Here is a 15170-nt window from a genome sequence, read left to right as displayed (position 1 = left end):
CGGGAGGGTTATATATGTTGTGAAGGCGAATGGGTTGGGAGCCGTGAATTTTGAGTTTAGCTTTGAGGTATTCAAGGGCGAAGTAATTAGTGTTATTGACAAGGGAAAGTTGTAATTCCTCTTTGAAGATGATGGCAACACCACCGCCTTTTCGGATGGGCCGGTCTTTTCTTAGAATAGAGTAGCCCGTAGGGGCGAGGAGGTCAAGGATGCTTGTTGAGTGGTCATTGAGCCAGGTTTCCGTTAGGAACGCGATGTCGATGGATTCACTAAGAATAGTTTCAGAGATTTCAATGGCATGTCGAACAGCGGACCGACAATTGACAAGCATGCAGGAAAGAGGTTTAGGGGGAGTTTTGGGGAGTGGAAGGGAGTGGATGGAGGTGAGTTGGGGGGGAGGCCTAGGTGAGCTAGGGGAGCGGGGGGTTCGGCTAGTCCCCAATATGACGGGGATGCTAGAGACAGGGGGAGGCTGGATATTAGTGGGTGAGCAGGGAGGGTAGGATTTGCAGAGGTCTAGGATCTCCATAGGTGAGAGGGGGCAGGCGGTGCGGAGAGGTCTGTGTGCGCGGCGGTGTAGAGGAGTTGTGCAAAATGGTTTGGGGGTAGTGGGATTAATATGTCTGGTGAGTGGTGTTTGTCCGGAGTGGGAGGGCTCCGTTTTTGCGGGAATAGAAATCAGATCTAAGATGAGTGAGATCTCTAGAGAGAGTGGCGAGAATGCGTTCAATGTTGCCAAGAGAGTTAGATATAAGACTAAGGTGGGAAATTGGAGAAGGTGGAGGGAGCGGCACGGGGTGTTCATAGTAGGGCAAGAGGAGAGGCATGGAGGGGGAAGGTGGGTATATGGCCGTAGAGGGTGAATTAGGTGAAGAAGGAGGGGCAGGATTGTTCGGAAGTAGGGAGAAGGGCGGGTCAGGATGGTGGGAGTTGTGAGTTTCAAAGGGAGAGAGGATGGGTCTAGGGGAGGAGGTGTATGGGCTATTCTGGAATAGAGTACGAGACTGTTCGGGGTGGTGGGTGCAATGAGTTTTGGGGGGGAGAGGATGGGTATAGAAGAGGAGGAAAAGGGTGGGGTCAGAGGAGGAGGGGAAGGGCACGGAGAGCCCGTAAGGTGGTGGGGGTTAGCACACATGGCGTGGGGAGTGAGGTGTGAGGGAGGGCAGGACGCGTGTGTGTGGGATTGGGAGCTGCGGGAAGTAGGGAGGTCCTGGGGAAGAGGAGGGACTGTGGGAGTGGGAAGGGCCAGAGGGCTGAGAGGGGGGGTGAGGGTCAACAATTGTATGGTATTGTTGGACGTGGACATGGTCAGCACTTGAATGGCATTGTTGGACGTGGGTATATCTGCTGAGGGGAGGATAGGATGAGAGGGAGGGGTTAAAGAGGAGGGCAAAGAATGAGAGGGGGAAGGTTATTGGTGGAATTGTGAAGTTGGATGGTCAACAATTGTAAGGCGTTGTTGGACGTGGGCATATCTGCTGAGGGGAGTATAGGATGAGCGAGAGGGGATAAAGAGGAGGGCCAAGGATGAGAGGGGGTAAGGTTATTGGCGGAGAAGGAGTTGTGGGTGGCAGAGAAATACGTGTATTTATTTGCAGTAGGGTGTAACTTCTGCCATGTTTCAACCCACCCCAGACCCTGTACTAGCAGATGTAGTTAGGATTCTTGCATGCCTGTCAACTGCCCTGTGGACCGCCATCTATCGACCGAGGGACACATTACACAGTCACCCCCAGTCACCAGCAGGCCCTGCGGAAAGTCCGCCCATGGGGAGGTCACTCGTTCTACCAGGGACGACGACAAGGGTTGGGGGGGCATAGACGCACAACAACGTGAGAGGCTCACCAAAGAGCGTGCCAGATACCCCTATATACCTGCCGTGGGGACCAGACCTGGAACGGTCCTGGACATATGGTAGTCTGCAATGAATCAAGATTGCCATCAGGCAAATAAGTATAGCTGGTATTTAAAAAACTTAGGCTTGATTTTAGAGGAGGCTTTATCAGAAGGATATGCGATGTCTTTCGGTTACCTTACTGGCCGAATTAGCTTGTACAATGGAAAAAGGGCAATTAGCAAAAAAATCAGGCACAGATGGGCTTTGGGTCAGCCCTTTTCATCGAATAGTCTGTACGCCTCTTGTTCATAGTTTACCCCACCACAGAATACAGCATGCGTCAGCCTTTTGTTCTTTTGGACTGTGGGCAGTGGCATTTTGCCTCCTCAAAGTAAGTGAATTTCAGCAACAGGACTAGTGGGAACAGCTATTTTTCTTTCTGTTTATACTTTCTTTTTTAAGTCAACCTTCTGTATCTAAACTTTTAGGTTTAAGTAATTCAAAGCCGAAAATACCTTTTCTTTGCACCCAATATACCCCATTTTTTTGCATTGTGCATTAAATGCAAAAGGGTTTCCGTGCTTGTTTTAAGTACATCTGTCAGTTAGGAAGCATCGGTATTGGTAAAATAAAATTTATATTTGAAAGTATGAAAAATGTATTCCGATGTTTTATCTATAATCCGGTGCTTTATTTTTCATGACAAAGAACAATTGGTTCTTCTAGGAGTACCATCTCACATTCAGTTGTTTTTCACACGAGGGTGACATTTGAGGGCGTCAAACATGAGAACTTACTCGAACTATTAAACACAAGAATGGGCCTATCTGGAACTGTGCTCAAATGGTTCACGTCCTTTCTGCATAACAGGTCGCAGAAATTAAAGAGCAACAACTTGATGTCCGCGCCAAGACCTGTATCGCTAGGCGTACCACAAGGATCCTCCCTATCCCCAACTTTGTTCAACCTAGTCATGGAACCTCTCACCACCTTGCTGCAAGAATCCAATGTACACTTCCACATGTAGGCTGATGACACCCAACTTTATCTCAAACTACAATCACCCAAAGACATCACGCTCTTCAACTCAACGATCAGAAGCACCCAATCTTGGTTGGCCGCTAATCATCTCAAACTCAATGCCCTTAAAACAGAGTTCCTTCTGATCTCACCACCCGCGAAGATCACTACCGCACAAATGTGGCTTAATGACCTAACGGCACTCAATGTTCAACCCACCATCGTGGACTCAGCAAAATCTTTGGGCATAACACTTGACACCAATCTCAGCATGCAGGAACACATCAACAAAGCAACTAAGGGAGCAAACTACCAAATCAACACCCTTAGGAAACTTAAACCTTTCTTTCCAGCCAAAGACTTCCAAACTGCGGTACAATCACTAGTCATACCTCGAATAGAATACGGCAGCACCGCCCTCTGCGGTCTCCCCCTAGCTACTACGGCACCCATAAGAGCCTCTTTAAACGCCGCAGCGAGACTTATCACTGGATCAAAAAAACACTCTCACATTTCTCCTGACTTCAAATCCCTGAACTGGCTGCCGTTTGAAGCCAGAATTCATCTGAAAATCGCTTGTTTGACGCACAAAGATGTCCACCTGAGCTCACCTAGATACCTCGCGCAGAAGCTGGCGATTTCTGGAGGCTCCAGAAACACTAGAGGTACAAACAATCTTTTGCTAAAGCCTAAAAGATTCCGCAAGGAGAAAACCTATTAACGCTCTTTCTCAGGAATGGCTCCCAGGATTTGGAACTCGCTCCCCCCTGAAACCAGGCTCATCACCTCTACTATACTTTTCAAGAAAGAAGTAAAAGCGATCCTCATGGCTAAATACACTTGAACCACTACTGGGGAAAAACTACAAAGACTCGATACTCATCTGTACTACTTGTTCGAACCCTTTGTATTTTTATTTTGACTTTGAAATTGACTTACTTGATTGTTTTATGATATCACTTCAATGTACTTTTAACATGATTGATGTATCTGCGTATACATGCTCCCCTCCTCTGTAAAGCGCTCTGATATCTGCGAAGATCTTGTTCGCGCTATATAAAACTTTCAAAATAAATAAATAAAATAAATAAATCTATTTTGTGGTCCTGAATCAGCTCGTAAATATCTTGGTTGTGCTTGCCCAGTGAGCGGACATTCGTAAGAGCGATGGAATAGGTTTTGTTTTGATGGTATTTTGTACCGGGCCGCGGTTTATGAGTGAGGGGGATCGAGGCATTACACCCTGGGCAGTGCGTGATAGGGTTTATAAGCAGGGAGTGGGGGTTGCATATAAGACAGGCTTGTTGAGTCGGGGGACGTAAGTGCTGAAGTTGGGTAGTGGAGTAACGGAAGCGTTGAGCTGGCGGTGGGGAACCAGGGGGGGTGGCCTAGGCCCGGGCCAGGCGCGGACGGGCGCAGAAGGGCTTGCCTTCGGCGCGCCCGCCCGCTGCGCGGTCGGGGTGATCCGTTGTATATATACATCATGGCGGGGGCGGGAGGAGGGTGGGAGGGGCGCCGAGCTCTCCGGCCAGCCTTCCCTCTCCAAGATGGCGCCCAAAGTGGTGCTCAAGGCTTCCCAGCGCTGGTAACAGCGGCGCTATGGGAGGCAGAATACAAGATCCTCGGCGAATTAATCTCGCCTTGAGGTGGGGGCAAATGTTATTAAAAAAGCACGTTTTACAATATATACAGTGTTTAAAAGCGATATGTCACAAAATCACATAACACTCGATGATCATAGATATCCTCCGGCTTCCGCCTCAGAGGGGATTAGAACAAAAAGCGATTCGGAATTCAGTCACCTTGTATTATTCCTGATGTGCAAGTAAGCATAGAGCAAACCTCCGGCTTCCGCCTCAGAGGAAACAACAGCAGAACCTCTGGGAAGTCAAGGTACCGCCCTTAAATATCATGGGAGGGCGGGAGGGGCGCCGAGCTCTCCGGCCAGCCTTCCCTCTCCAAGATGGCGCCCAAAGTGGTGCTCAAGGCTTCCCAGCGCTGGTAACAGCGGCGCTATGGGAGGCAGAATACAAGATCCTCGGCGAATTAATCTCGCCTTGAGGTGGGGGCAAATGTTATTAAAAAAGCACGTTTTAAAATATATACAGTGTTTAAAAGCGATATGTCACAAAATCACATAACACTCGATGATCATAGATATCCTCCGGCTTCCGCCTCAGAGGGGATTAGAACAAAAAGCGATTCGGAATTCAGTCACCTTGTATTATTCTTGATGTGCAAGTAAGCATAGAGCAAACCTCCGGCTTCCGCCTCAGAGGAAACAACAGCAGAACAATGTTGTGAATGTTTCAGTCCCTTCTCCCATTTTTCTAAACTCTTGTTCTGGATTGTAAAGAATGACATTTTTACAAACAAGCCCCACTTTTTAGATAGTATTTTTTCTTTTAAAACAATCAAAAGTTATTTCTAAATGTTAAAGACCAATAAAATATATAGGTGTAAAACAAACTTCAATTGGTTCATCCTTGAACGCTGATAACAGTTGTTAATTTTGCTGAAGCCAGTGGTACTTATTTTATCAACATTCAAGCGATGCCCCTGTGACCTTTAGAGATCTCGACAGGGCATTAGTTCCCTGAGCTTTCTTACTGTCAAGGAGGTGTCCTCCGCTCCAGAAGATGGAAATTCTTTGGAAGTAGACTTTTTGAAAACTGGGGTGGGGTATATCTCAGCTGGATGCCACTGTGGAAGCCAGGTTCCTATCCCTTTAACCTGTAATGGTCATAGGATGGAAGTTTGACATTTTGTCCCACATTCTTTTTTTGGTTCTCCTACCCGGTTGAGTCTCTTGGTACCATCCTTTCTCCATTTTTCCTGCTCCCACAACAAAACCTCTGTAGAAACATAGAGTAAGAATTGTATAATGCGAGATGGTCTTTTGCCATATATTGTGAGCTTACGTCTGGTTCTTAGCTTCCTCATCCTTCTCTGTCTCGCCAGGTGTGGAGATCTCCAGCCTGTGTCGGAACGGCGGCCAATGCTTTGATGCTGGCAACTCACACTACTGCCAGTGCCTGGCTGGCTACCAGGGCAGCTACTGCCAGGAGCAGGTGAATGACTGCGAGCCCAATCCCTGCAACAACGGTGCCACCTGCGTGGACCTTGTCGCTGCCTACTCCTGCCAGGTAAGTGATCGATGCAGAGGAGCCATGTTGTCCTGCGGGGATGCGAGTGGCACTTGAGATGGCATCTGGCGACGAGACCGTGGTCAATGGGCCACTGGCTGCTCACCTTTTGTGAATGAGTTTCCACCTCCTTTGAGGAAGCTGTAACTTTCCAATGATCAGTGACAGCAGTTGTGGTCACAAACCATTGATGCATCTCACTGCGATTCACAGTTAGGAGGCGATGCCCCTTTCACACCTCTTCTTAATTGTGATTCGGAATGAGTCAGTAAACGAATTTGGCCATTTGGAAAGGCTTTACAGATTCACAAATGGGTTTAGTAATCTCTGTGATTTCGTGAATCGCAGGATTTGTGACTGCAAAATGGTTTAGTACACCTGGCCTTAAGTATTTTTTGGGTTTTGGGTTTGTATGGAAAATATTAGAACATATTAACTATTTTAATTAAAAATACTCTACTTAAGTTGGTTTTTATTAGATTTCTGTCTGCAGTCATTGCTGTTTCTCATACTCATTGGCATCTTGTTGCCTTAATGCCTTTGGTGTTGCTTGCAGTGCACTCCGGGTTTCCACGGTGTAAACTGCTCAGAGGAGGCAGACGAGTGCCTCTCAGGGCCGTGCCAGAATGGGGGCATCTGCATCGATCGCCTCGATGGCTACCAGTGCTCCTGTCGGTGGGGTACGCAAGGTAAGCTCATGATTTGTATGGGAAAGGAGGTAAAACCATCTTAAAGGGTATAAAGTGCTATAGAAATGCAACAACAGTACAACTACTCACAACCTTTTATCAGAATTAGTGGTTGAGCTCCACTCTTACCTCTAACAAAGATGGTAATTACATCCTAGTCACCTTTAGCTTCATCGACCCAGCGACTCTATAAAAAATGCACAGAATGGAAGATTAATATTTGTAAAGACAGAGACCCTGATTTAGAAGTCGGCAGAGCGGAACACTGATAGATATATATATATATATATATATATATATATATATATATATATATTATGTTCACATTCTATCTGATGGAGATCGTAATACGGTGGATGGGATATCCGTCACTTTTGTGTTTTCCCTCCGCCGACTTCTGAATCAGGCCCAGAATCATATGTGTATCCTGATGAAGGCGAGAAGTTACAATTAGCTGAAACTTTGTGATTGAAATTGATAAGAGAAGAGAATCTGTCTCAGAACAATAGGTAGTAAGGAATGACTTTGACATTATCAAATTGACAGTGATAGAATTATGATATTGTCTCTCACTTACCAGGATGTACCTCATGTATTACTGTGTGAATGAAACAGGATGCCTGAATAGATTTGCAGATCGTTGGGGAAGTTATTTTGGGTACATGTAATATGTATAGAATTGATGGAGGATGGAGAATTAACCATAAAAGATAACAGCGTTGTAAAATACCAATGAATAGAATGTTTGGTCTACTATTAAATACATTATCTACTGTACTGATTTGAGTTATTGAGGGATGAATTCCAGCTAGAAGACTGAAACAAATGAAACCTTAGGAAAGGGGAAACATCCTTTACAACGAAACTTTTACAACGCAGTGCTTTTACAACGCAGGTTTTACAACGAAAACCATTACAACGCATTGCACTGGGGGCGCTTTAGGATAGGGAATAGTTTTAATTTACTATCCAACACCTTCCCTACTATCCACGGGGACTGGAGTTGGAATAGTAAATTAAACTATTCACTATCCAGCACACCAAACAGATATGCGTTGTAACAGCATGCGTTGTAAAAACTGTGTTGTAACAGCATGCATGGTAAAAGCATGCGTTGTAATGTCATACATCCTTAGGAAAGGCATCAGTATTATTTGAAAAAATATCTGCCTGCTAGGAATAATGGGACAAACCGCAAAACACAGTGTTGGCTGCAGGACTCGCGTCTGTCATTAATACTGTGAACAGTAGTTAGAAAGGGAGTGCGCTTAGACAACAAGCATGAAAAAAAAAACAGAAAAGGTGTGGTGTAATTTAATAACTATTGTTTATTATTTGATTATAGTGTTGTTGCTGTTAATCCAACTGTAATCAAACTATTAATAATATCTTATATATTGTTATTGACATTGTTTTCATCAGCACCACATTGAATCCTTTCTTCTCATCTCTGCCCCTCAGGTACCCACTGTGAAATTAACATCAACGACTGCGACCCCCCAAGTGATCCTGCCACCCCTGAGCCCAAATGCTTCCATGGAGGCGCGTGCGTAGACAGGATCGGTGGTTACTCCTGCCACTGCCCCCCAGGGTACGTGGGGGAGCGGTGTGAGGGGGATGTGAACGAGTGCCTCTCGAACCCTTGCGATGCTAGGGGGGCTCGCGACTGCGTCCAGCTGGCCAACGCCTACCAGTGCGAGTGCAAGCAGGGGTACACAGGTAAGGCTGCCAGCAGACAGGATTTTTTTTAAATGTATTTATATCTTTCCAACATGCCACTCAGTCCCTTCACAGAGACTAAAGAAACGGTGTGGGGGATCATAATAAATCATCAGGTCCATGGGTGGCATACCATCATAGATAGGAATTTAACTTTGAGATATACATGTGTCCCAGGAGCTGGCTAAACTCCATTGGCTCCCAATGCAAAAGAGGATTCTATTCAAAACATTATGCCTAGTATTTAAGACCTTACAAGGTAAGGGACCCTTATTCTTTCGGCAGTACTTTCATTGGTATTGCCCGACTAGAAATCTCAGATCAGCAGACCTGGGGTTGATTGCTGTGCCTCGTATTAGGAGAGTGCGCTGGGGAGGCAGAACCTTTGTGCTGGGCGCAACCAAAGCCTGGAATGCCTTGCCCCATGGCCTCAGAAAAATGACGGACCTTATGGCTTTTAGAAGAGCATTAAAGACATGGCTGTTTACCAACTGATTCCCGATCCGCCTCTACCTCAGGAGTGACACTTAGCGCCAGGACACCTACGGGTAACAGAGCGCTGTACAAATGCCAAAAATAAATAAATAAATAAAATACATGTTGGGGCCTTGATAATGAGGTAATGCAAGGGGAGGGGCCCTCACCAAAGAAGAGGGCTGGTCTCAATAGGGTCTGCTAAAGATCATGATACTCATTGTTGCACACCCAAGTAAGGCTAGGGTGCATGTGCAACTGTAGGGTGTCCAGGTAACCATTTGAGGAATGTGTGCAATATACAAGTAAGAGTGGCCACATCTGTAAAAGTGGAGTACAGAGGCCAGCGTTGAATAAACTACGAGTGGGACACATGAGTAAAGCTGAATGTTCACACAAGGGCTAGAGGCAGATGGAGAGACGGAATACACAGGCGAGGCTGAAATACAGTATTAATGCCGGGTTTTCAGGTGGGAGTGGGATCCGCAGTAACGTCAGGTAAAGGTGCAATATGTAGGTAGAGTGTGAGTCATGTGCAAAACAGGGTTTTCAGGTAAGTGTGATACACAGAATGGGGTGATCTATCCAAAACTAAGCGTGGGGTAAAGAGGTTAGTAAATGCCGTGAGGTCAAATGATATTTTTCCTTCCTTCTGGCAGGCAGATAGGCAGAGGTGGGAAATTAGGCATGGAACATCTTTGTTAAAGGCTGAGCCACAATGATGTTGTTGCTTGCTGTGGCGTGTTTTACATTTTTGGTCTTTTACCACAGTAATCATTTGGGTCTTTGGTAACTTTTCAAAACTTTCCCCTTATTTCGCAGCTTGACAAGCGGCCTCCCATCTAGTGATCACTGGTATTTCCAAAACATTTATGTTTTTTGTGGAAATGATTTACTTTGAATTGACCTTGAATATAATGTATATTGTGAGTATATTGTATAGAACTGAATAAACTCCTTCTGGAACACACTTACATATTTTTCAGAGGCTTCAGGGGTAGAGTTTCACATGTGAAAGCAAATTTGGTCAATTTACTGGAAATTTAGTTTGACCACTTTCTGTGTACTGTCAATGCTCATTGACTTTAACTGTTGAAAACCACATTTTGCTGTCACTCTGTGAGTCCATGGGCATGCACAGTTGACCAAGCATTTTTCTGGCTGGGATGTGCTGCTTTGTCCTGTTTGACAGACTCAACATTTTGTGGTTTGGGCCTCTGAAAATGACAAGTTTTCTTTCACACAGACTAAGGGTGGCATTTAGACTATTGCAGGCCTGCTGCCACATGGCTGATGTGGTGGAGGCAGAGAGGGTGCCATCCCAGTCAAGGCAGCTTTGTCAGATTTAGAGGCGTCTGCAGAAGAAAGAACTGTCATTTGGTCCACCCAGCCATGCCAGATGGCCAGACCTTTCATCACTTATGTTGTTTCTGAGGACAGTCAGAGGAGACTTCCTTGCCTCCGGGTTTGCGCAGGATAGCAGCAAGACATGCATTTGATTGTTCCGCTGCTGTTAAATCAAAGCCCAGTTCTTAGTAAGCCATTGATTTCTAAAATTCTAGCATTATTAAGTTCCTTGAGGTATCTCATTACGTTTGTATCCTTCAGGAGACGTTTTGTGAGTTTTTATGTTAACTGTAGCGACTCTTCTGTTGTTCTCTCCTTTTTTCAGGTCTACGCTGCGAGTCTGTGATCAACACCTGCCAAGCTAACCCCTGCAGCAACGGTGGGACATGCGCAGTCACTGTGAACACCCCGCTTGGCTACACCTGCAGCTGCCCACCTGTAAGTTACGAGGAGCTCTTGTGGTATTTTCACTATACTACACCGCTTCGCGTTGGAAAAACTGCTCTTGAGCAAGAACTGATTCAGCTGCAGTTCTTTGCAGCAGAGCACTACATTAATGCACAGATGTGTGGCCACCACAGGGTCACTGCTAGCTGCTAAAATATTGCTATCTTGAAGATTTGAGAAGTTCAGTGACTGGGAATCCAGTTTACGTTTTTTGGGAAGTTTGAGTGGGGCCATTACAGCCTTATTTTGAGCATGAGGGTATAATAGGATAGGCAGAGGGATGTGAGGGTGGATGGCTATGGATGGATGGACCGACAGACGGTCAGACGAATGGGTGGGTGGGTTGGTGAATGGATGGATGACTAGATAACACTTATAAAGCACAAAGCTAAATACAATCTCGACAGCCAGAAAATGGCCGTATCTGGGGGTTTTTTCATACCAGTAACTGCTAAGACACTCTGGGCCTGGTTTGGAAATTTGTGTACAGGTTACTACGTCACAAGCATGATGGATATCCTCTCCGCCATATTACAAGTACATTATATCCTACAGCACTTCTAACAAATCGGATGCGATATCTGTCATATATTTTATGATCGAACCGGTGAGTGAGGCTTCGGCCCTCTTTATATTGGAGTGTAGGGACGATTTTTGTCTTTTTTCTCCATATTTTTTATGATGCCATAAGCAGTCCACCACATTCTAAACCAGGCCTTTCCTCTTCCCTGGTTGGTTGTATTCAAGAAATAAGATTATGTAGAAAATTAAAACCAAACGGAAGTAAATGCACACGAGAGACTCTGCAAGAATAGAGTTCTCTGGCATCAAATTTTATTTGATGAACAATTGAATATCTCTATCTCTGCATGCAGTCTTGGAACATATTATAAATAAATAAAATGTTCATTTATTAAAAAAAAATTAAAACATGCTATAGGATAGTAGCATGTAAGCCTTTCGTGTCTAGTCTTTCTTAGTAATGGAGGATTGCCAAATATGCTTCTTTAATCAGAATTTTACACTCTCCTTGGCATCTCTTCCCACCCTCCAACGGAAGGTCTCCGGGCTGCTACGCGGAAATGTTTTCTGTCTTTTAAAACAAATCCAATTGGATAAAATGCAGACATCATAAAGCGCGCTTTTTTAAATCACTTCTCAAAAAATCCCCAAAAGAAGAGAATAGTACCCTATATCAGCTTACATATGTGGGACTTCAGACTCTGCAATATAGAGAGTCCATAAACTCCACTGAAACACGATACATGGCATGTTTAGTAGAGGTAGTTCATTTTTCTGCCCTGTGAGCACAGATACTGTACACGACCGCCTTTTCTAGGATTGTTTCCCATTGCAAAAATCACCTTGCTTACATTTATTGGATTCACATAACATTTTAGTGATGTGCCATGAAAACTGAAAAAAAAAATCTGGAGGTAGGAGTTTTTCTTTCTCTTTGCTACCAAGAGCAATCTCTCGTCAGCTGCTTCTCCCACGGTGCCACCTCTTTTTCATAGGCAAGGAATGCAAAGTTTGTTTGGGTTTCCTTCAAGATTTACACTAATGATTTGTGGCATAGAGGGTAACGTGCACGAGGGCAAAGCTTGGGTTTCTGAGAAAGAGGCAGGAATAAACTTGAGCCACTATGGGCCAGATGTAGGATGCCTAATACTGGTCGGTAAGGGCCGAAGTGCCCGATGTAGGTAAATCCCATTTACCGATTTTGAAATACCGAATCCTACCGATTCGGTATTTCAAAATCGGTAAATGGTATGTAGGTCCCAACATCTGGATTCGTTACCGAATCCTTAGCAATTCTTTAATTACCGATTCGGTAAATACCGAATTGGTAATGCCCATTCATTCCTATGGGCTTTGAAGCCCATAGGAATGCTTAGGCATTACCGATTCGGTATTTACCGAATCGGTAATTAAAGAATTCACAAGGGTGCAGGGGGTGTCACTTTGACACCCTCTGGCACCCCCAAAACAGGCACAGGTGCCATGTGGCAGGCATACCTGCCCTAAGGGCAGGTCTGCCTGTCACATGACATAGGTGTGCATGCACACATGTGCATGCACACCGGAATCGGTATTTTACCATGGATTTGTATTCCATGGTAAAATACAGATTCTGTAAGCCATGTGCAGAAGGTACATTGCCTACCTACATAGCATTTTCGGTAATTTTACCGAATCGGTAAATATTACCGAATCGGTAATTATTTTACCGATTCGGTACATATTACCGAATCGGTAAATTTACCGATTCGGTAATGATACCGATTCGGTAAAATTACCGAAAATGTGCCCCTACATCTCGGTAGCCCTTTACCGATCGGAAACGGCCGAAAATCGGTATTTTCGGCCGTTTCGGATCGGTAAAGGGCTACCTACATCGGGCCCGAAATTACCGAATTTCGGCCGTTACCAACCGGTATTAGGCATTTGAGATGTAGGGGCCTCATTTAAGGATTCGGTAAATTACTGAATTCTTAAATACCGATTCGGTAAATTACCGAATCCTTAATGTAGGAAGCACTCAAGTGAGTGCTTGTCACTTGTAAGGATTCGTTATTTACCATCCACTACAAGTTGGTGGTAAATAACGAAAACCGTTAAAAAAGCAATTTTGTGCTTTTTTAACAGTGCCATGTGCAGACATACAGGGCATCTATGTGTGCCACATGTGTACCCATGCACTATTCAGGGGTGCAACAGGGTGTCAATGTGACACCCTGCCACCCTTGTAGGTCTTCCCCCTCTTACCGATTCGGTATTTACCGATTCGGTAATTCCCATTCATTCCTATGGGCCCCAAGGCCCATAGGAATGAATGGGGAATACCGAATCCGTAAATACCGAATCGGTATGTACTAATTTTACCGATTCGGTAAAAATTACCGAATGAATACCTACATACCATTTATCCATTCTAAAATACCAAATTGGTAAAATTCGGTATTTTGAATCGGTAAATGGTATTTACCTACATCTGGCCCTAAGTAATATAAGCCCACTCACATCAAAACATGATGCAATATTTGCAAAGAACAATCCATGGTTGACATGAATTGTCCCACCAAATAAACTTCACCAAATTCACCATCATTCTGAAAGAGCTCTTCTAGAATTCAGCAACAGTTATAAGGACTAAGGTTAACAAAGGTGTATCCTTAAGAGGACAGCTGCTGTAGATGACCATTCAAACACTGGCCAGACTAGGATCTTCTTTTCGGGGGCCCATGGATTCCTATTTGGTCACAGTCCTGAACACCAGACTCTATTGTCTTCAGCTGTTTCCTCTTTGTGTCAGTAGAAGCACATGTTGAGAGAGAAGGGCTTCATGACTTCCCCTTCTCCAGAGCTCATCGTGACAGATTCTTTGATACAAGGGTCAGGCATTAGTACTGTTATGTTATGTTATCCACAATTTGTAGCGCGCATGGATACTCGGAAGTGTCCCGGCGCAAAAGCGAATTCGGAGGAGACAGGATGGCGTAGACCCTGGCTGGATGATTAATCAAAAAGCAAGGTTATTAACTGCTTTTTAAACAGCCTAAGGTAATGGTTGTTCTTGAGCTCAAAGGGCAGACTGTTCCAGGCCTTCGCCGCCCTGACAGAGAGGGAGCTGCCTCCCATTCTAACGAGGCGGTGATGAGGAATAACAGCAAGGCATTCTCCCGTAGTGCGAAGGGGTCTGGGAGGTACATAGAAGTCAAGGCGTCTCCTGAGATACATGGGCCCTGATTTGTAAAGGGCACCGTGGGTAATGGGAAGAGCCTTAAACAGAACACGCTGGTCATCCGGAAGCCAGTGCAAATCTCGGAGAAGTTGCTTAGTACTGGACCTACCCGGAATACCCAGTCACGTTCTAGCGGCCGCATTCTGGACTGTCATCTTTCTAACCTTCTATAACATCAAGCTCTATTCTGATCATTACGGGTAATTTCAAAATGATATTACATGAGCAAGCAAGGATGAATGTGACCAAAACCCTCTCGTTGGGAGAGCTCATAGAAATGGTCAGAAGGCCTATCTCTGAAACTCCATGTCACAGTGATCGAACTACCAGGCCTTTCTAACACAAGGCCATGTAAACTAATAGTGCGTCTCAGGTGGAATGCAATTGAGGTTTAAATGATGACGTGCTTATGGAACCCTTCTTTATTTGGGAGAGATCACATCTTGATGTGTTTGCCACATTAAGATATGGCAATTCTGATATTTGGTCTAACAGTCCCCTTTTAATAGATTTGTTAAAGGCATTTCTCTAGTATTGAATGTTTGCCTTAGAAGCCTTATATGCATTCTATACATTTAAAGCTGAATCTGCTGTATTTCCTAATAATTTTTTTCAGGCAGCTTTCTAGCACACATTGCTTGTTGTCAATTGGTAATGTCATGCTACCGGATGATTATAAACTGTACAATGTACACGAATATCACCAATTTAATAAGCACACTGAAAAAACAGGCATTTCTCTGATT

General features: G+C 44.7%; 1 protein-coding gene across 1 annotated transcript in view; it reads left to right on the top strand.

Annotated features, from left to right (window-relative positions):
- The window catches only part of LOC147660783 (neurogenic locus notch homolog protein 1-like), a 415745-nt gene that overhangs the window by 280989 nt on the left and 119586 nt on the right, over positions 1–15170 (top strand). The window contains exons 21-24 of the mRNA XM_086951469.1: positions 5819–6003; positions 6560–6692; positions 8154–8411; positions 10558–10670. Coding sequence (XP_086807595.1) covers positions 5819–6003; positions 6560–6692; positions 8154–8411; positions 10558–10670 — 689 coding nt within the window. The remainder of the gene's footprint in view (positions 1–5818; positions 6004–6559; positions 6693–8153; positions 8412–10557; positions 10671–15170) is intronic.

This window comes from Lissotriton vulgaris, unplaced genomic scaffold (genome assembly GCF_964263255.1).
Source record: "Lissotriton vulgaris unplaced genomic scaffold, aLisVul1.2 SCAFFOLD_1465, whole genome shotgun sequence".
Taxonomy (NCBI): domain Eukaryota; kingdom Metazoa; phylum Chordata; class Amphibia; order Caudata; family Salamandridae; genus Lissotriton; species Lissotriton vulgaris.
The sequence above is the reverse complement of the archived record's forward strand: the minus strand, read 5'-3'. Positions and strand labels throughout refer to the sequence as shown.